At 42.5% G+C, this 23,103-nt stretch overlaps 1 protein-coding gene across 4 annotated transcripts in view; it reads right to left on the bottom strand.

Annotated features, from left to right (window-relative positions):
- Positions 1–23,103, bottom strand: part of PTPRC (protein tyrosine phosphatase receptor type C) — a 294,186-nt gene that overhangs the window by 113,235 nt on the left and 157,848 nt on the right. For all 4 annotated transcript variants that reach the window (XM_033916186.1, XM_033916189.1, XM_033916188.1 and 1 more), the window contains 3 exons: positions 21,125–21,154; positions 16,294–16,407; positions 15,265–15,408 (listed from right to left, as the gene is read on the bottom strand). In XM_033916186.1, the coding sequence (XP_033772077.1) occupies positions 15,265–15,408; positions 16,294–16,407; positions 21,125–21,154 (288 nt within the window). The remainder of the gene's footprint in view (positions 1–15,264; positions 15,409–16,293; positions 16,408–21,124; positions 21,155–23,103) is intronic.

The raw sequence follows: 23,103 nt of genomic DNA, 5'->3' as shown, positions 1-23,103 counted from the left end.
GATTCAGGGGCAATGTTAGGAAATTCTACTTTACGGAGAGGGTGGTGGATGCCTGGAATGCGCTCCCGGGAGAGGTGGTGGAGAGTAAAACTGTGACTGAGTTCAAAGAAGCGTGGGATGAACACAGAAGATTTAGAATCAGAAAATAATATTAAAGATTGAACTAGGCCAGTTACTGGGCAGACTTGTACGGTCTGTGTCTGTGTATGGCCGTTTGGAGGAGGATGGGCAGGGGAGGGCTTCAATGGCTGGGAGGGTGTAGATGGGCTGGAGTAAGTCTTAACAGAGATTTCGGCAGTTGGAACCCAAGCACAGTACCGGGTAAAGCTTTGGATTCTCGCCCAGAAATAGCTAAGAAGAAAAAAAAAAAAAAAAAAAATTTTTTAAATTGAATCAGGTTGGGCAGACTGGATGGACCATTCGGGTCTTTATCTGCCGTCATCTACTATGTTACTATGTTACTATGTTATAGAAACATAGAAAGATGACAGCAGAAAAGGGCCAAGGCCCATCAAGTCTGCCCACTATAGACCCTCCCCTTAAGATTAGCTAGTGTTTTGCCCTGACCCTCTTAGGGATCCCACATGGGCGTCCCATTTATTCTTAAAATCTGACACACTGCTGGCCTCGATCACCTGCACTGGAAGCCCGTTCCACCGATCAATCACTCGCTCCGTGAAGAAATACTTCCTGGTGTCGCCGTGAAATTTTCCGCCCCTGAGTTTGAGCGGGTGCCCTCTTGTGGTTGAGGGGCCTCTAAGAAGGAAGATGTTATCTTCCACTTCTATACGTCTGGTGACGTATTTAAACGTCTCAATCATGTCTCCCCTCTCCCTGCGCTCCTCTAGAGTGTAGAGCTGCAAATTGTCTAGTCTTGCTTCGTACGGGAGACCTTTAAGCCCTGAGACCATTCTGGTGGCCATTCTTTGGACCGACTCGACCCTCTGCACTTCTTTGCGGTAGTGTGGCTTCCAGAATTGCACGCAGTATTCCAGATGAGGTCTCACCATGGCCCTGTACAATGGCATAATGACAGCAGGCTTTCTGCTGACAAAACTTCTACGGATGCAACCCAGCATCTGCCTTGCCCTTGAGGAAGCCTTCTCCACCTGATTGGCAGATTTCATGTCTGCACTAATGATTACTCCCAAATCTCGTTCCGCTGAAGTCCTGGTCAAGGTCTCCCCGTTCAAGGTATAAGTTCTGCACGGGTTTCTGTTACCTAGGTGCATGACCTTACATTTTCCAGCATTGAAGCCCAGCTGCCAGGTTGAGGACCAGCATTCCAATGTGCGCAGGTCCTGCGCCATACTATCTTGTAAATTGCCCTCGCTTACCATATTACATAGTTTGGCGTCGTCGGCGAATAATGTTACTTTACCTTGAAGCCCTTGAGTCAGATCTCCTATGAATATGTTGAAGAGGAGCGGACCCAAGACCGAGCCCTGAGGCACCCCGCTGGTCACCTCCGATGTCCCAGAGAAAGTACCGTTAACCATCACCCTCTGACGTCTGCCACTCAGCCAATCTCTGACCCATGCCGTCAGAGTCTCCCCTAACCCCATTGATTTCATCTTGTTTAACAGTCTGCGGTGTGGGACGCTGTCAAAAGCTTTACTGAAGTCCAGGTACACTATGTCCAGTGAATCTCCTTCGTCCAGTCTTTTTGTTACCCAGTCAAAGAAGCTGATGAGGTTTGATTGGCAGGACCTACCCTTGGTGAATCCATGTTGATTGGGGTCCCGTAGATTCCCTTCGTTCAAGACCGTGTCCAACTGGCGTTTGATCAATGTTTCCATGATTTTGCATACTATTGATGTCAGACTCACCGGTCTGTAATTTGCAGCCTCTGTCTTGCAACCCTTTTTGTGTAGAGGAACGACGTTAGCTGTTTTCCAGTCCAAGGGGACTGTCCCTATACTCAGTGAGAGATTGAATAGTACGGCTAACGGTTCTGCCAGGACATCACCTAACTCCCTAAGCACTCTGGGGTGCAGATTGTCCGGTCCCATGGCTTTGTCCACCTTGAGTTTTGTTAGCTCAAAGTAAACTTTGCTGGGTGTGAATTTAAAATTCCGAAACGGGTCTTTTGTGTTTGACTGTGGTTTCAATTGAGGGCCGGACCCTGGCGCCTCGCAGGTGAAGACCGAGCTGAAGTATTTATTTAGTATTTCTGCTTTTTCGGGATCTGATTCTGCGTAATTCCCGTCTGTTTTTTTCAGGCGTACTATCCCGTCTGTGTTTTTTTCCTGTCACTGATATACCGGAAGAAGGATTTGTCCCCTTTCTTAATGTTGTTTGCTAGAGTTTCTTCCACTCGAAGTTTGGCCTCCCTGACTGCCGTTTTGACCTCTGTGGACTTGATCCTGTGTAGCAGTTGATCTTCGCTTTTCCCGGTGCGTTTGAAGGAAGCAAATGCGTTTTTCTTCTCCTTAACGAGACGTGAGATCTCTGCGGTGAACCACTGGGGTTTGTCCTTTCTTCGCTGTTTATGTGATGATTTTATGTAACGGCAGGTTGCCTCGTGTATGACAGATTTCAGGGATGACCACATATCCTCCACATTCTCTGTCTCCGTTTGGTCCTGGAGTGCCTGATGGACGAAAACTCCCATACGTGCAAAGTCTGTTCCTCGGAAGTTGAGTACCTTTGTTTGATCTATGGAAACCTTTCCTCAGATGGAACCATATCATTTTGTGATCGCTGGAGGCTAGCTTATCTCCCACGAAGATTTCTGAGACGCTTTCTCCATTGGTGAGTACTAGGTCAAGGATCGTTCTTATTAGTTCTAATTAACTTGACACAGGCCTGTGTTTCAGCTAAAATGCCTGATTCTGGAGTCTAAAAAACCCCGCAAAAAACCAGAGCGAAGATGATAAGATGTAGGGACGTGTCATTAGCTTAGAAGCATAATAAAAGGGACTCGGAGCTAGCCCCTGGCAGCGCCTCCATCCCGACTCTTAGACTGCGTATGTGTGTTTACTGTGTCGCATCCCTACAATAAGACAACCAAATATCCATGCAATAAATACATCAATGCAATCTCGAAACGACAAAGCATCCTCACGATAGCTGTGTATTTGAGTAATGCTGGACGTTGACACTATAAGCTGTCCATGCTTTGGTATAATCTGCGCAGCTATTGCAAAGACACTTTGTTGATTCGAGATTGTGTGGCTGTGCATATTGCACTCATATGTACATTGTGGATATGCGATTGCTTTATCACCGCCGCTTTGTTTATTTCAGACTCCCCGAAGCAGGCATTTTAGAATTAATAAAGCTGCTTTATATGACTATATTATAGTCACCTCCAATGTTTTTTCTTCTTCCACTAATTTACGCAATAGAATTTATACCAAAGTTGGGTGTGGATCCAATCATACATGCTATTCTATAAAGGACAACCATCCTGGAATGCCTGTTACAGAATACCATTTAGCACCAATTGTTCTCGTTGCAAAATTTTGAGCGTCATTTACTGAATCCAGCCCTAAGTGCTTTTGGTGTCAGGGGGTGCGTCAAGGGCAGAGTGGTTTGGAAGGTGTTTGGCAGTTAATGTGCTGTACTTACCACACACTCACTGCCTAATGCACAGTTAATGCAGAATCACTTACCGCCTCCTAAATAGGAGGCAGTAATGGGAAAATTCTGTAAATGGCATCTCTTGTCAAAGCCGACAAAAAGGCGGAATACGAGTCCCCATTCCCAAATCACACTTGGCACCTATTACAGAATCACACCTAGCTTAAAACTGTAATGTAGGCCAGGGTTTTAAAGGCTACATTATTGGTACCTAAGTCCTTTAGAGAATTGTGCCTAGTGGCATCTACCGTATTTTCGCGGATATAACGCGCACCCGTGTAAAACGCGCACACGGGTATAGCGCGCAGAAATCACGATGATATGTACAAAAACTTTTGTATACCGCGCTCACAGGTATACCGCGCATGATGCCCGATGCTCCTTTCGCCCGCCCTGACTTTCCGTGCGCTGTCCCGACTCTCCGTTCACCCCCCCTGACTTTCCGTGCACTGTCCCCCCTTGAAGTCCTGTCCCCCCTTGAAGGTCTGTCCCCATCCTGAAAGCCTGATGCCCCCCCCCGACGTCCGATACATCCCCCCCCCCGGCAGGACCACTCGCACCCCCACCCCGAAGGACCGCCGACTCCCCAACAATATCGGGCCAGGAGGGAGCCCAAACCCTCCTGGCCACGGCGACCCCCTAACCCCACCCGCACTACATTACGGGCAGGAGGGATCCCAGGCCCTCCTGCCCTCGACGCAAACCCCCCTCCCCCCCCCAACGACCGCCCCCCCCAAGAACCTCCGACCGCCCCCCCAGCCGACCCGCGACCCCCCTGGCCGACCCCCACGACCCCTCCACCCCCCTTCCCCGTACCTTTGGTAGTTGGCCGGACAGACGGGAGCCAAACCCGCCTGTCCGGCAGGCAGCCAACGAAGGAATGAGGCCGGATTGGCCCATCCGTCCTAAAGCTCCGCCTACTGGTGGGGCCTAAGGCGCGTGGGCCAATCAGAATAGGCCCTGGAGCCTTGGCCCAACCCGACCATGTGCCTCAGGCCGCGCCCCCAGGTGGGACCTAAGGCTCCAGGGCCTATTCTGATTGGCCCACGCGCCTTAGGCCCCACCAGTAGGCGGAGCTTTAGGACGGATGGGCCAATCCGGCCTCATTCCTTCGTTGGCTGCCTGCCGGACAGGCGGGTTTGGCTCCCGTCTGTCCGGCCAACTACCAAAGGTACGGGGAAGGGGGGGGGGGGGGGTCGTGGGGGTCGCGGGGCGGCTGGGGGGGCGGTCGGAGGTTCTTGGGGGGGGCGGTCGTTGGGGGGGGAGGGGGGTTTGCGTCGAGGGCAGGAGGGCCTGGGATCCCTCCTGCCCGTAATGTAGTGCGGGGTGGGGTTAGGGGGTCGCCGTGGCCAGGAGGGTTTGGGCTCCCTTCTGGCCCGATATTGTCGGGAAGTCGGCGGTCCTTCGGGGTGGGGGTGCGAGTGGTCCTGCCGGGGGGGGGGATGTATCGGACGTCGGGGAGTCGGCCGGGCAAGAGGGCTTGGGCTCCCTCTTGCTCCGATCGTGGATGTGGGTGCGGGTGGGAGCGCATGCGAGCGGTCGTTCGGGGTGGGGGTGCGAGCGGTCCTGCTGGGGGGGGGTGAATCGGGCGTCGGGCGGGGTGGGAACTATGTTTAAAAACTTTTGTATACCGCGCTCAGGCATATAACGCGCGAGGGGTATGCGTGGTAGGTAAAAACGCGTATAACGCGCGTGTTATATCCGCGAAAATACGGTAAGTCTTTTTCCGCCCCTAAACACGCCTACTTTGGAGTTAGGCACTGCTAGGCGCCATACAATAGGTGCCTGTCTTTTGTAGAATCACACCTAAGATAGGCACTATCACCCAATTACATTTTTTTCTTTTTCTTCTGCATCATTAAGACAATTCTTTACTTTGTGCTCCATAGAACATTGTGGAGCCCAGTTAAGTTACAGAAATTGGATGCTAACAAGTCCAGTGCATGTTGGAGCTGCAAGAAAGAGGTGGGTACACTTGATCATCTTTTGTTTTACTGCCCACTGGTTCAAACATTCTAGCAGGAGGTGTGAAATAAAATACAAACTATATTGGAAGTTCGTATACCTCTTTCTTATGGAATGGTGATATATGGAGCACGGGCTACTTCAACAACCAATGTGACAGTAAATAAAAATAAATTGTTCATGATACTATCTGGAGTGACACTTCAGTCAATAGTTAAGAACTGGAAGGATTTCACATTGTTGAATTTTCATTTTTGGTGGGAAACTGTGTGCCTCTTTTATAAATGTGAAGCTAATTTAGCTGAAAGATTAGGGAATATGGCATCATTTAAGGATGTTTGGAACCCTTTAGAGGGTTTCGTTAAGCAAGTGTGTGATGGAATGATTGACCTACCAGACATATGGGAGGGAGGTAGGGTGGGGGATAGGGTAGGGATTTGGGTCAGGGAGAGAGGGATGGGTAGATAATGACATGTTTTTCATTAAGAATTTTCTAATGTATGTTTACATATGTTTATAATATATTTGTGTGTTGCATTTTTCTGTAAGATGTTAAAACTTAATAAAGATTGAACTAATTTTTTTTTTCAATTATGAGCCAATTAAGTATGTGTCTAACTGTAGGTGCCTATTTATTTAGGTGCCTATCTTTAGATGCCTCTTACAGAATGTCCCCCTAACAGCTTCCATGTGCTATGCTATGTACTGTGCTATGGATCTCATGCTATTGATTATTGAACAAATTACAAAATTAGAAAGTGAGCTGAAAGGATCTATTGAACAGTTGAAACAAACAGTTAAAACAACCAATAATAATGATGACTTTAAACAAAAGGAACAGGAATTACAACAAATATTGGAGACATATAAAGAAGGTATTAAACGTTCAAAAATCAAAAAATTCAAACATGATGAAAATGACTAACAACAATCAAGTATGCCTTTGGTTATTTAAAAATACTAACAATGTTAATATGCAATCATTCGATGACGACCAAGGATTAACTGGAACCACTTCTAGTGGTGGAAGCGGCAATTGAATGAAAAGGAGGGATGCGTGGGGACAGTGGAGGTTTTTTAACCCCTAGGCCAACGGGGCCACAGCAGACAAAGAGGGTCACGTCGGGTAGGCTTTCAACCACCAGTAGGCCCACAAACCCGATCCCAATACAGGACAACTCAACCATAATCAATATTTCAGGCACTGCTTTAACTTCTGCAGAAACAGCGGTCTTAGATCTAGGATTAGTATTTGTTCCTACTGCCAAATATGATGCGTTCGATATAAGATTATCAATTTATAGTCTTATACAAAAATTACATTTAAAACTATATTTTTTAGAGCATCAGTTTACAGGAGACACGTCATTGATTATGAAGTAATCCAGATGGTTACCACCTATCCCCTTTCCCCATCAATTATCAACATTTAAAGACTTGGTATTACAGGATCTAATAGCTTTAGAACAATCTTATCAACACACTCCTCCTCAGTATAATATGGCTTCTCTTGAATGGAAGGCTATGAAAACACTGAAGGAGAATGCCAACATACACATATCTCAAGCAGACAAAGGAGGAGCGGTTATTATATAATCACGAACTGAATATCTTAATGAAGCTTATCGACAACTGGCTGACACCAGGTTTTATGAGCATCTTCCAGCAAATCCTACAAGCGATTTAGCTCAGATCATCAATACTCTGGTGAATCAAGCGTACAAAGAAAAAGTAATTACATACAAAGAACTTGATTTTCTGAGGAATCTGTCCCCTGTTACTCCGATAATATATTTCCTCCCAAAAGTGCACAAACGATTAGATCATCCACCTGGATGCCCCATTGTTTCTTTGAAAAATTCAATTTTGGAACCACTCTCCAAATTTATTGATCTTTTTTTACAACCGGAAGGAAGTATTCAAAATCAAATCTAACATCAAAGATACCACCCAAATGCTGAAGTTATGGGCCGATTTAGAACAAGCGGATTCTCAGTGATTGTTGATCACTCTTGACTTTACATCTTTATATACCATGATACCAGTGGACAAATCATTGGTATTTATGAAATCGATTTTTGATCAACAAACTTTAGCCCCAAGAGTGAAATCCACTTTTTTGATGAACTTAGCCACTTTGGTATTGAAGAGGAGCTTCTTTTGGTTTAATGGTGAATTTTATTTACAACATCACGGGATTGCAATGGGTGCATCCCTAGCTCCATCTTTGGCTACATTATATATGGCAGATATAGAAGAACAGTATCTGTATAATTCCCGTTGGGCTTCCAAAATTGTAGTATGGAAAAGATTCCTGGATGATGTGTTTTGTATTTGGCCTTTCACATTAGAAGAATTTAACATCTCTCTACAATAGCTCAACAGCCACTACCAGCTATACAGAAATTTCCTTTTTGGATTTAAAAATCTTCAAGTGTGAAAACATTTTACGTATGACTCTCTTCAGAAATCATGGAGAGAAGCAGCATTTTACGATTTCAGAGTTTCCATCCAGGATGGCTAAAAAAGAGCCTTCCAATAAGTCAATTTTTGAGATTAAGAAGAATCTGCCATTCTTCAGAAGAATTATCGCTGTCAAGCAAAAGAGATGAAAAGAAGATTTCTGAGCTGCAGATATATAGTAACATAGTAACATAGTAGATGACGGCAGATAAAGACCCAAATGGTCCATCCAGTCTGCCCAACCTGATTCAATTTAAATTTTTTTTTTTTTTCTTCTTAGCTATTTCTGGGCAAGAATCCAAAGCTTTACCCGGTACTATGCTTGGGTTCCAACTGCCAAAATCTCTGTTAAGACTTACTCCAGCCCATCTACACCCTCCCAGCCATTGAAGCCCTCCCCTGCCCATCCTCCACCAAATGGCCATACACAGACACAGACCGTGCAAGTCTGCCCAGTAACTGGCCTAGTTCAATATTTAATATTATTTTCTGATTCTAAATCTTCTGTGTTCATCCCACGCTACTTTGAACTCAGTCACAGTTTTACTCTCCACCACCTCTCTCGGGAGCGCATTCCAGGCATCCACCACCCTCTCCGTAAAGTAGAATTTCCTAACATTGCCCCTGAATCTACCACCCCTCAACCTCAAATTATGTCCTCTGGTTTTACCATTTTCCTTTCTCTGGAAAAGATTTTGTTCTACGTTAATACCCTTTAAGTATTTGAACGTCTGAATCATATCTCCCCTGTCTCTCCTTTCCACTAGGGTATACATATTCAGGGCTTCCAGTCTCTCCTCATACGTCTTCTGGCGCAAGCCTCCTATCATTTTCGTCGCCCTCCTCTGGACCGCCTCAAGTCTTCTTACGTCTTTCGCCAGATACGGTCTCCAAAACTGAACACAATACTCCAAGTGGGGCCTCACCAATGACCTGTACAGGGGCATCAACACCTTCTTCCTTCTACTGACTACGCCTCTCTTTATACAGCCCAGAATCCTTCTGGCAGCAGCCACTGCCTTGTCACACTGTTTTTTCGCCTTTAGATCTTCGGACACTATCACCCCAAGGTCCCTCTCCCCGTCCGTGCATATCAGCTTCTCTCCTCCCAGCATATACGGTTCCTTCCTATTATTAATCCCCAAATGCATTAATCTGCATTTCTTTGCATTGAATTTTAGTTGCCAGGCATTAGACCATTCCTCTAACTTTTGCAGATCCTTTTTCATATTCTCCACTCCCTCTTCGGTGTCTACTCTGTTACAAATCTTGGTATCATCTGCAAAAAGGCACACTTTTCCTACTAACCCTTCAGCAATGTCACTTACATACATATTGAACAGGATTGTCCCCAGCACCGAACCCTGAGGGACTCCTCTAGTCACCTTTCCTTCCTTCGAGCGACTTCCATTAACCACCACCCTCTGGCGTCTGTCCAACAGCCAGTTTCTGACCCAGTTCACCACTTTGGGTCCTAACTTCAGCCCTTCAAGTTTGTTCAACAGCCTCCTATGAGGAACTGTATCAAAGGCTTTGCTGAAATCCAAGTAAATTACATCTAGCATATATCCTCGATCCAGCTCTCTGGTCACCCAATCAAAAAATTCAATCAGGTTTGTTTGGCACGATTACCTTTTGTAAAGCCATGTTGCCTCGGATCCTGTAACCCATTAGATTCAAGGAAATACACTATCCTTTCTTTCAGCAACACTTCCATTATTTTTCCAACAACTGAAGTGAGGCACACCGGCCTGTAGTTTCCTGCTTCATCCCTGTGACCACTTTTATGAATAGGGACCACATCCGCTCTCCTCCAATCCCCAGGAATCACTCCTGTCTCCAGAGATTTGTTGAACAAGTCTTTAATAGGACTCGCCAGAACCCCTCTGAGCTCCCTTAGTATCTTGGGATGGATCCCGTCTGGTCCCATCGCTTTGTCCACCTTCAGTTTTTCAAGTTGTTCATAAACACTCCCCTCCGTGAACGGCGCAGAATCTACTCCATTTTCTCATGTAGCTTTGCTAGACAATCTCGGTCCTTCTCCAGGATTTTCTTCTGTGAACACAGAACAGAAGTATTTGTTTAGCACATTTGTTTTCTCCTCATCACTCTCCACATATTGGTTCCCAGCATCTTTTAGCCTAGCAATTCCATTTTTTATCTTCCTCCTTTCACTAATATATCTGAAAAAATTTTTATCTCCCCTTTTTTACATTTTTAGCCATTTGTTCTTCCGCCTGTGCCTTCGCCAAACGTATCTATCTCTTGGCTTCTTTCAGTGTCACCCTGTAGTCCTTTCTGCTCTCCTCTTCTTGGGTTTTTTTTATATTTCATGAACGCCAACTCTTTCGCCTTTATTTTCTCAGCCACTAGGTTGGAGAACCATATCGGCTTCCTTTTTCTCTTGTTTTTATTGATTTTCTTCACATAAAGCTCCGTAGCCATTTTTATCGCTCCTTTCAGCCTAGACCACTGTCTTTCCACTTCTCTTATGTCCTCCCATCCTAACAGCTCTTTCTTCAGGTACTCTCCCATTGCATTAAAGTCCGTATGTTTGAAATCTAGGACTTAAAAAATCGTGCGGCCGCTCTCCACTTTAGCCTTTATATCAAACCAAACCGTTTGATGATCGCTACTACCCAGGTGAGCACCCACTCGAACATTAGAGATACTCTCTCCATTTGTGAGGACCAGATCCAATATCGCTTTTTCCCTTGTGGGTTCCGTCACCATTTGTCTGAGCAGAGCCTCTTGAAAGGCATCCACAATCTCCCTACTTCTTTCCGATTCCGCAGACGGAACATTCCAGTCCGCATCCTAAAGAAGTTATAAATCAGGCATACAGGAGGGGGAAATATGCCCATTGACATTTACTTCTACAATATAACACGGACTCTACTCAGCATGAAGATATAATCTTTGTTCAAAAGATCTCCTTTCTGTCCCACCAAGTTAATCAGATTATATTAAAACATTGGCATATGGCTACACTGGGGATGGATTCTGTTGTGGATAAACCTATGATGGCATATCGCTGCACTAAGAACATAGGTGAAATGATTAAACAGCCTTTATTAAGACCATATCCTAGCATCCATATGGGGAATCATACGACCTGTGGCACATGCCAATGGTGCCCTTATGCCATGACGGGAAACAGTTGGACTCACCCAATCACAGGGAAAAGATATTATGCCGATTCTGACTCTTCTTGCAACAGTGCTGGGGTCATATATATGATCATATGCCCATGTAACAAAATCTATGTAGGTTGAACAAGAAGATCTTTCAAAATTAGACTTACAGAACATAAATCCAGGGTGCACACTATGAAGGAGAATGCCTCATTAGTTAAACATTGGACTGTATGTCAACATAATTTACAAGATCCGTGCTGGCGTGTCATTGAATTTATCCAATCTAGGGTGGATGGGAGGCGATATAGATAAATTGCTGGCACGTAGAGAATTAAAATGGATATTCAAAATCAACAGTATAGCTCCTGTAGGTTTAAATGAAGAAGCCGATTGGTTAACAGTGGATGAATGAATGAGCTCCCTGCCATCAGCACGTTATGACGTTTTTATTTACATGGCTGCAGCAGATGGAGATTTTTCTGGATAAGAGGAAGAACGCTGTGGCCATTTTACTTAGAGCTTAGAATGTAATGAACAACAGCGCTTATCCGGTGAGTCATGTTCCTAAAGAAAAGTTTGTTTTCTGTTAAGTTTTGAAGGGAGCGTTGAAGAACTTTATTATACAGAGTGGGGCTGTCTTTAATCATTGATACCATTTTTAGAAATAAGAAAATTTAAAAAAAAAAATTTCTTAGAAAGTAAAGCTGTTCGGTCAATGTTGAATATACGAATTCAATGCTTTGAAAAAAACTTTTTACTTTTGCAGCACTTCGCTTTATCAGACTCACCAGCTCCCTGAAGAAGAGCTGAAACGGATAATCCGTCAGAGCGGTGTGGCTGCTTAGCAAGCTAAGTACACAGATATAAAATGATAGTATACCTAGCCAGTATATTTATGAAATGAGAGATATGAATTAATTTAACAAGATTGCATTAGGAAAGCACTTCTATCAAATTAAATAAGAAAAAAGAAAAACACGTGAACCATTATAGGACTAATGAAGAGCTTAGTCAGCATGAGTCTATGATTCAACTGGCATTCTGAAGATCCCTTGGTCGGAGTGTTTGAATACTATAGATTGATTGGCAGACCTTTCTATTTTGCACTTTTGAACTTTGAACAAAATTTCCACTTATTTATTGACTGATCTTCATCATTAAGTCAGAAGACTGTACAGTATGTTGTGGAAGTTGAAGAACTCGGGGTATCCTATTAATGCTGTCATGGAGTGGGGGTGAAATTTGGTTCTTAGTGGGGGAACACAAAATATAACTGCAAAATACCATGCTATTTCTGAACTGCCTGCTGAAGTCAACTGTGCATGTAACGTTCCTTTATTTATCGCAAGTACATGGCCATCTTAATATATACTACCACGGACACTGAAGACCCAGGTAGTGTACATACTAAAGCCTCTTTGCATATTATTCTATGTAGCATATATTCTCCATTTCTTTGTTCTGCTCATTTCTGCTTCTTCTTTCAAAAACCAACTTTATTTCAAACACACCTAACTATCAAACTTTCAGGAAGTCAATTAAAATCTATCTCTTTGATAAATTTCTCTGACTCCATTCCTGCCTTGATGTATTTTTAAAATGCTTCCAGATAAATCCGACTAATCATAACATGCTAATGTAATTTGAAAGTCTTTTTTGTAACATCGCTGTCTGTATACAGTCTCTTCCTCTGTAAACCGCTCTGAACTGCTTGTGATATTGCGGTAAATAAAAATAAAGTTATTATTATTATTACAGTGAGACTTATGGCTTTTGTAATGCTCACTTTCATTGCTGACCAAAGTACACTTATAACTTCCTCTCTTGAAGTGAAAAAACCCAGAACTTAGTATTGTTTAGTTGATGTATTTATATGCATATGCTGTATGAATATTTATTTCCAGTGCTATCACTTTTACATCCGCATAATGCACATGATTATATTATATATATATATATATATATATATATATATATATATCACTTTTATCGTGCCTATTTTTTCACTTACTTATTATATGACAATTTGACATAACACCTTTCAAAGTAAATACATTTTTTCAAAATAAGCTCAATCTCATTTGTTACAGCTGTCACATTAACAGCTTTATTTATAAATGTGTTTTTATAGACACCTGTTACTTTTTGTCATTCCTTTGAATAAGGTTTATCTACTTATGTATTTTTTGTTATGTTGCATGCTTTATATATACCTGCCAACTATACGTGTTGCATGTTTTACACATACCTGTCAAGTATGCATTTATAATTTGTTTAATTATTTTGTGTATAAATACTATGGGGCTCATAATCGAAAGAGAAAAACGTCCAAAACTGGCCTAAGTCGGCACTTGGACGAACATTTCTCAAAAACGTCCAAGCGCCAATAATAAAACCGGGTTTTGGACATATTTCTAAACAACCTAGGCCTTCATAGTGCCGCTCAATGTCCAAAGCTAAACAGGGCATTTCTGGAGGCGTGTCAAGGACGGGAGTTGGGCAGGACGTGGGCCGGCTTAGACTTAGTCGTACAGCATGTATAACTGAAAGTTTAACGGAGCCTAGACAGAACTTGGACGTTGTAACTTAGATCATGTAAAACATGGTCTAAGTCACAAAAAACCACCTAAAGTCACCAGATAAGCACTGAAAACACATAACACAGACCCCCCCATACACTACCCCAGTGATCACCAACCACATCACCCCCATAAAAATCTTATTCACAACTTTAAATTTCAGCCTTCAGACCATCATCACCTGGCTGCCTGGCTTAGGAAAGCCTAGTTGTCCAGCCCAGAGGCAGCTTAAGTTGTCTTGGGGGTGGGTTAGGGACCCATAGAGAGGAGGACCCATGCCCATAAGCCCCTGTAATCACTGCATTGATACTGAAACATGTGCACTGCCCTATACACACCCCAAACCCTTTTTTACTGGCATATAAGTGGCTCTTCCAGCCATAAGGGCTATTGGAGTGGTAGATAAGTGGGTCTAGGGGATTCTGGAGGTGGTTTGAGGGGGCTCACCGTCACCTATAAGGGAGCTGTAGTGAGGAGAAGCCATGGCACCCTTTTTGTGAAGTTCACAGCAGTGCCCTGTAAGGTACCCCACTATTTAGGTGGCATGTCTGGGTGTGCAGTCCATCACTTTGCAGACCCCTCCCATATCCAATAGGGCTTGTTCTAGGCGTTTTGGACTTGGACGGAAGGTTGGACAGAAATGTGGTGTAATGATAGACGATTTAGTGGCTTGGACGAACAGATCGGCAGGACGTATAATTAGACAATTTTCAAAAGTACAAAAAAAGTTGGACTTATCTTTCGAAAATGTGTCATAGGCTCTTTTTTAACTTTGGATGACTTGCGAGATGGACGTAAACAGACTTAGACATCCCTTTCGATTATGCCCCTCCACGTGTATATGTAGGTTTTTATGTAGACCCCTGATACAGGCGGAGACGCTGAAACACAGCTTGTTTCGGGTCCATCATTAAAGTAGAATTACCTGGAACTTGAAGGCCCTTTCTGCATTTCTTATGTTCCTTTGTGGTTTGTACTTTGAAATCCTCTTCTTTTATATAGGCCTTATAGCAACCCATTGGGTTCTTTGAGTTCTTCCAAAAGGGAAGAATGTTGAAAAAAGATTACTTTTTCTACATTACTAATTTTCGGTATTCAAATGTCTTTCACATTGCCCCATCCTCCAATTTTAGGTCCTTAAGTCTCATGTTATATGACTGTCGGTGCAAACCCTACTTCATTTTGGTTTCCTTTTCACTGGAATACCTATAGTGCAGAGAAAGGCAGGTTCATCCACACCATAAGATATGGATGGGCAGACTGGTTGAGCCACATAGTCTTTATCTGCCATCATGCTTTAGAAGGGCGATATTCCAAAGTACTTGTGTATATTCAATGGCCCTGCCTAAACATATAGTACCGCTTTGTACATTCTGAAACATCTACATTCGGCAATTCAAATTATATGCTGCCCATCCCGCTAAATATTGGTCTTTATGTATCTGTGCTTCTGTCTATATTATTTCAGAGATAAGTGTACATACTCTAGCAATTAACAGAAAATAAAGACTTATGAAGAAGGTTGGCATACTCACTTCCATATTTTGTCATTATTGATTTGTTCTCGTTATATTGAGTTTGATTGTTATAAAGCACCATCACAATGCAATCATAATTAGAGTTGGGGTTTAAGTTATGAAATGTATGTGTTTGGGAATCTTTCTTTTTCTGTTCGCTGCCTATAAAACATAAAAGAAAGGGTACATTGAAACACAGTGAAAGCAATAACATTTCATTAAAAAAACAAACATTCAGAATTCACTTCCAATTAATTCATTATTTATTTAAAATTTGATGATATCCTCTTTCAATACAGAGACCAGAAAGATTTACATAACATAAAACCCAAGCTTTAAGTAAACCCATACAATCAAAACTATTCTCAAATGTTTGCCAAATTGAAATGTGGACCAGCGCCAGAGAGCTAGCATTTATATCTTTTCTGGCCAATATTGGATGTGTTTAAGCCCACTAAAATTGTCTAGGGTAGTGATCTTTACTAATTTTTAAGTGAGGGCCATTTGGGGGGGAAATTCTGTATAGGATGAATCACACACCCACGTCCTATACAGAATCATGTCTGTCTATTAGAACAGACACCTAATCCCATCTAATCACCCTGGTTAGAGAATCGTGTTGCCACTGAGCTAATTGCAGCAAGGGTATCTCCCTGCAGCGATCAGCTGAGTGACAGCGGCAGGGATCCCCTCCCCCCGAAGAATGTTTGCAGCAGGAGGGATGCCCAATTCCTCCTGCTACCACCCTCAAAACCCCCTTCAAAGTCCCCTGGCAGGAGGGATGCCCAATCCCTCTTGCCCAAAGCCGCCGCGACCCCCCTGCATGTTCCCCAGCAGGAGAGATGCCCATTTTCATTTAAACAAATATCTGAAAATTGGAGAAATAGCCCTGTGTGCCCCTAGCAAGGAACAGTCAATTCTGAAGTGTGACAGTAATTTCAGCACTATGCTCCATAAGGTCTACTTAATCTTTTAATTTCCTAAATGGGGCAAAAATGGAGCACAAGCGCATTTAGCCCCATTGTGGAAAAACAAAAGGTTTCATACCACATTCAAATGAATATTTCAGCTTGCAGGCTTCCTCTGGTATAGAATTATTTATCAGTTTCAAGGTAATAGATGTATTTGTGCTGCTGATGGTCAGATTATATGTTGTATCATCTGTAAAATAAGAAATATATTTATTTAGCATAGCATAGGGATTTAAAAATCCTATCTGACTTCCATAAATCGTTCACCATAATCTAGTTTTCTAATATTTGAAAAGAGAAAGAGGAGAACAGTTTAAACAGAGGAGAAACACACTCTAATTAGTCCGATAGATCCTGTTTTCCAGGTATCAGTACCTTTCAATTACTGTGTTTGAAATAAAGAAATAGTTAAAAGGCATTTCTAACAGCCTTTTTCATCATTAATTAAAAAAACAGAGCACTACAAAAAACCCATTCCCCCCTTTACAAAACCTTAGCAAGGTTTTTAGTGCCGGCCACGGTAGTGACAACTCTGAGCTCATAGAATTTCTATGAGTGTCGGAGCTAATGCTTCCACGGCCGGCGCTAAAAACCGTGCATAATTTGTGATTTCATAATGTTTATATTCTCTGTCCTTAATGTAGTGGATCTTATTTATTCCCCCTCCCCCTTTATGAAACTGCATTAGGTTTTTTTTATTGCTGGCCACAGTGGTAAAAACTCCACTCATAGAATTCTTATGAATGTCGGAGCTAATACCGCCACAATTTATTACAATTAAACGTGTAAACATTTAGTTTCAAGTTTCAAGTTTATTCAATCTTTTGATGGATCGCCTATTACAATTTCTAAGCGATGTACATAATATAATAAAAAGAAATAAGAAACTTAACTATAATAGTTATATTAACATAACGTAAAACAATTAAAACTTACTTGAGGGGTAAGGGAAAAAGCGTTGTACAATAAAAATTATTTATGTATTGATTAGGGAGATAGACTACAAATAATAAACATAAACCTTATGAACAGAAACTTGAATAGGGAGAGACGAGAAAACAAGAGGAAAATAAGGTAGAACTATAATTTGTGAAGAAAGAAAACATAATCGGATAAAAACAGTAGGATATGAAAAGGTAGGGATTTAAAGAAAATTTTTTTAAAAATAGGCTAAATCCAATTATAAGCATCTTTAAAAAGAAAGCATTTTAAACTACTCTTGAATTTATCCAAGTTTGGTTCTGCTCTAATGTATAAGGGGAGGGAGTTCCAGATTGAAGGAGCGGTGACCGAAAAGAGGGAAGCACGATGGGTGCCATTTATTTTTAATGATGGAACATTAAGGGCTCCTTTTACAAAGGTGCGCTAGCGTTTTTAACGCACACACCGGGTTAGCGTGTGCTACAGCGCGCGCTAGCCGAAAATCTTCCGCCTGCTTCAAAAGGGGCGGAAGCGGCTAGCGCACGCGGCAATTCTGCGCGTTACAGCCCTAGCGCGCCTTTGTAAAAGGAGCCCTAAGAGTATGTTGAGTACGTTTGCACGGACTTAAGTGCATAATTTACTTAAGTTCTGTGGGGATATAACACCCATTGTCAGGTCAAGGGGAACAATGTGAGCCAACCCAGTTTTTACCCCTGTGCATGCATGGAGATATCCTTTAGTCCTGCATTTACTAGAAAACTCCCCCACCCTTATTTTTACAAAACCGCAAAAAGTGTTTTTTAGTGTTGGCCAGCACGCTGAATGCTGCGTGCTGCTTTGATGCTCTTAGGACCACTGAGTGTCAGAGCAGTGCATAGCATCCAGCGCACCGGCCGGTGCTAAAAACTGCCGTCGCGGTTTTGTAAAAAGAGAGGGGTGCAAATGAAAATACCTATCTAATATTTTGCATACATGATGGCAGTAATGGGATAGAAAACTCTCAGTTTAAATTGTACAATCCAAACCACCAATTGAAGCTGAAATGATAAATGATCAGACTCCCTGTTAACAGTATGCATTACAAATGAGGGGGCATCAAAATAAAGACCACAAATGGCTAAACGCCGTCGTTTGGGTCAATCAAAATTTTCTTGGCACAAAGTTAAAATATTAATAGAGATGCTAAAAAAATAGCATAGTCTTCTTGGGCCTGATTCTATAAATAGCGCCTAGTGGCGCTTAATTTGTAGGCGCCACTTGGCACGGTTGTCAATCAACCACACTGCACAGTTTATAGGATCATGCCTGGCTGTGCCTAAGCAGAGTCAGGTGTCGCTAGATGTCCTAAAAATAGGCGCCAGTATATTAGGCAGGCTTTACCTATGTAGATGCCGTTGAAAGAAACAGGCCCTTCCGGCTGAATAATAATACAAAATAAACTTATGCAAAAAAACTCTTGATGTTCTGAACATTTGCATTAAAGCCAATATGTGCATTATGATGGTTACAGGTAATTGTTTATTGTTTATTCAGATTTTTGATTAAATGCTTTTCGAAACTACAAAGCATTGAACAAGATTTAAAATAACATTTAAACAAAAATTTAACAATTAAAACATACATTTCTATAAAAAACAATAGACTGACAGCATATTACATACTAGGTAAATATGGACCGAAAGGCTCCTAAACACGAATAGGAAGAGGGGAGAAATACAATTGATATAGAAAGATGTGAGAAACATTTAAGGTAATACACAAAAGGGACTGGAAAATAATGTAAAAAATAAATATAGTTAATCTCTTAAATACAATTGATCAATTAAAAGCATCTTTAAAAAAGAAAGCACTTTAAATTGCTTTTTAAATTTTTTTTAGTTTTTTTTCCATTTTTAAGTGTAAAGGAAGAGTATTCAGAATCATAGGGGCTGTCACAGAAAAAATCGAGGTACAACATGTACCGATTATTTTTAAAGATGGAATGTTAAGATTGTATTGAGAAATAGATCTTAAAGCTCTCGGAGGGTCATATGGGATCAAAAGTCTGTCTTTAAATGCTGGTGTTCGTTGATCTAATAATGTCTCGAGACACTGGTCGCCGTACCTCAAGAAGGACATGGCAGTACTTGAGGGAGTACAGAGAAGAGCAACTAAACTGATAAAGGGAATGGAAAATCTCCCATATACCGACAGGTTGAAGCAGTTGGGACTTTTCTCACTGGAAAAGCGGAGAACTTAGAGGAGACATGATAGAAACCTTCAAGATCCTGAAGGGCATAGAAAAAGTAGACAGGGACAGATTTTTCAAATTAAGGACCACCACAAGTACAAGGGGGCACTCGGAGAAATTGAAAGGGGACAGGTTTAGAACAAACGCTAGGAAGTTCTTTTTCACTCAGAGGGTGGTGGATACATGGAACGTGCTTCCAGAGGCTGTTGTAGACAAGAAAACATTAAATGGTTTCAAAGAAAGTTTGGATAGATTCCTAGAAGAAAAAGGGATTGAAGGGTATAGATAGATATAGACCACTACTCAGGCGATGGGCCTGATGGGCCGCCGCGGGAGCGGACCGCTGGGCAGGATGGACCTATGGTCTGCCTCAGCGGAGGCAACTTCTTATGTTCTTATGTTCTTATGTTCTACATCAGCACAAGATCATTATTGCTGAAGCTGTACCTCTTAAGGATAGGGAGGAGATAAGATGGAAATTTGTAAATGAATGAATAGGGTGGAATGGGCTCAGTGAGGAATGGTTGTTTAGCATGTAAAGTGACTGAAAAATCAGATGACATTCCTTGAAACTAATGACCAGCAAACTGAAAACAAATCATAGAATTCCATTTTTCACACAGCGACTAATTAATCTGTGAAATTTGTTGCCGTAGCATGTGGTCAAGGTGACAGATATAGCAGGGATCAAAAGAGGTTTAGACAAATATCTGAAAGAAAAGTCCCTAGGAAGATCTGGGAGAAACCACTGCTCATCCTTAAACATGAGCTTTAAGAAATACAGTACATTTACTTTCTGGGGTCTGGCATATATTTGTGAGCTGGAACTGGCCATTGTTGGAGACAAATGCTGGGCTCGATGTACCTTTGACAGGTTCAACAGAGCTTTCCTTATACTCATATTCTTATGTAGCAATATCACTTCATTACTCCTAATCTAACAGCAATTAGTCAGAAACCCACATATTAATACATTATTTCCCCCTTAACGTATGTTAAAGTGCATAATGATATTTATTTTACTGTAATGCACATTAGTTTAATGTATTACACATAGTAATGAGATATAAGCATACACCTCATTAATACCCAAGCCTTGTTATTCCTGGTATAAACACCAGCAAAGAGCTGGCAGTATTTTTCCATCGAACCACAAGCTGCAGCCCAATGCTCCTAGGCGAATCTTAAGGGAGCCGCCACTTGTATTTACAGCTGCTCCATCCCCCTCCTGAAACCCCCCCCTCCCTATAATGCCCGACAGTTCTCGAAAATTGCCTCCAAACTGCCCAAAATCTCCTCTCTCGGATGCTAGCCCTCCCCTTGGCCTACTTGATGCAATCTCTAAGGTTCAAATAATTATATCAAGAGTTCAGCACCTGTCCAATAAATTAGTGCTAGACTCTAGAAACAAAATCAAGGTCAATTTCAAAACCGGATTTAGGGGAACCACATGAAGGGCACACAAAGGGCCAAGGACAGAACTTCGTAAAAATTCACTGCCCAACGTTTCTAAATGTAGGTGAAACAGAATTGATACCAAAGCATGAACCCACAGTAACACTCTTGAAAAAATAAAACAATAGTGCAGATGAACATATTGTATTGAGGCAATAAAAGAGTTCCGTAATTCAGACTATGACAATCGGTAGGGGAGTCCATAGCTGTGAATCTCGTATTCTTTGACTTTACATTCAAGCTTCCTAAAGTCCCTTTAGAAATGAGAATATAAGCAACACTCATGAACCTAAAAACTTACTGCAGATTGGTGTTTTTCCCGTTGTAGTTTCTGAAAAAAATAATAATTCAAAATATCTTATTAGAAAATATTGCATTGGTGTGCTATTTGATCCATACAGAACATGGCTAGAAATCAACATAGGAATATGGCAAGTTATCACATTATAAGTAAAATCAGCCTATTCAAACCACTCTAATAAGGGAACAGAACTGGTTTTTACCCCCAAACCCAACTGTAACTGGAGGTTTGTGCACTATGTACTAAGCATAGACACAAAAAGTGGGAGAAAGCCTTCAGTATATCAGGTTCCATTATGGATTAAGATAAGTTTTAGTGGTGGTTTTCACTAGGTAAGAGGTTGATTTCTATCTGGCATGTGAAGGGCAATTCTACAATCTGAACATCCACATTTATGTGGCCCTTGCATGCATAAATGTATAGAATACTAGCACTTACACATTTATGTATACATTTACCCAGGGACAGTGAAACACTTTTTTGTATAGGCTGCTGAAGCTTGGCCCCCAGCTCCACCCCCCAACCTTGCAACCACTATTCAATCTTTTTCCCTCCCTCTCAATCCCCCTCCTCATGGTTTCCAGGATCTCCCCTCCCCCATAGTCTCCAGCATTTCTCTCCTTTCCTCCCTCTTAACCCCCCAATCCTCTTAACCGCCCTCCCATACTGCATCTCTCTGTTTCCCACCCTCCCAAGAATTCAACATCTCTTTCCTTCACTTCCCTTCGCCTTCTTCTGTCCCCCCCTGCCCATGGCGTCCAACATTCCTTCTCCCCTTCCCCTATTTAGAAACTCTCCTTCCTTTCGTTCTTCTCTCTCTTGCCCACGGCTCCAGGATTCCTTTCCCCATCTCTCTCATTCCCTTCTTTCTTCCCTTTCCGGCCCAAGGTGTCTAGGATTCCCTTTCCTCTTCCCCATCTCTCTCACTCCCTTCTTCCTTCTCCCTCCTGATATGGTGTCCAGCATTCCCCTTCCCCTCTTCACATATCTATCCTTCTCTACCAATGCAACATATTTTCCCCCCCCCCACCCTTCCCTCATTTCCCCAAGGCGATAAGAGGCAATACATAGCCAGCTGACCAGCACAGGGTCTTGAGCATCTGTGCATGCACGAGGCCTGCTGGCTCATGCTCCTTTCAAACTTTTTGTTTCTGAGGGAACAGAATCTGGCCAGTGCTGAGCATATGCAAATGCTCAAGGCCTCCTCCCCAACCAGTAGGCTGGCTAAGGGATGCCTCTTAGACAGAAGATAGAGTAGCCATCCAGGGTGAGCAAACTTAGGGAGAAAATATCTCACTGCAAGAGGCAGGCCCCCCCTTCCCCCCTCCGGTTGCATGCACACACCCCGTTCTTATCCTGTACCTCTCTTAACTTCCCCGGCACAAGCAGCTTTACAAAATCGCTGCCCACGTTGGCATCAGCTCTCCCTCTGATGTCACTTCCTAGTCCTGGGACCATGAAATGACATCAGAGGGAGAGCCGATGCTGGCACGAGCAACAGGTTGGAGTTGTTGTTTGTGACAGCAAAAAGATGAGGTACAGTGGGGGGGGGGGAAGTGAAGGTGCATGCAGGGCAGGAGTGGGAAGGAACAGGAGGCAGAAAGGAGGAGAGGTGCTGGTGCCCTCACCAAGACGGTGCCCAGGGTGGGCTGCCACCCCCCTGCTTACTTTGCCACTGTGCAACATATACAAGGAGAAGGTGACACTCTAACTCAATAAAAGATACCACCAATTATACATATTATCTAATTATAAATTGCTACTAACAATCAGAAAATGGTAAAGAACAGGAACATATAAAGATATCCTTTTTTTTTTTTTGCATTGTCTAGAACATCTCTGCAAAGCGTAGGCAATAGGCTTTACTTGGAAAAATCATTTGAGCAATGACAAATATACTACAAAGAAACGTAATTAGAACTGTTTAACTCCAATCCTGAGCTATTTCAGTGACCTAAACTAGAGGAATACTCATTCAA

This window comes from Geotrypetes seraphini, chromosome 12, assembly GCF_902459505.1.
Source record: "Geotrypetes seraphini chromosome 12, aGeoSer1.1, whole genome shotgun sequence".
Classification (NCBI taxonomy): Eukaryota; Metazoa; Chordata; class Amphibia; order Gymnophiona; family Dermophiidae; genus Geotrypetes; species Geotrypetes seraphini.
Note: the sequence above shows the minus strand (reverse complement) of the source record. Positions and strands in the feature narration are given on the sequence as shown.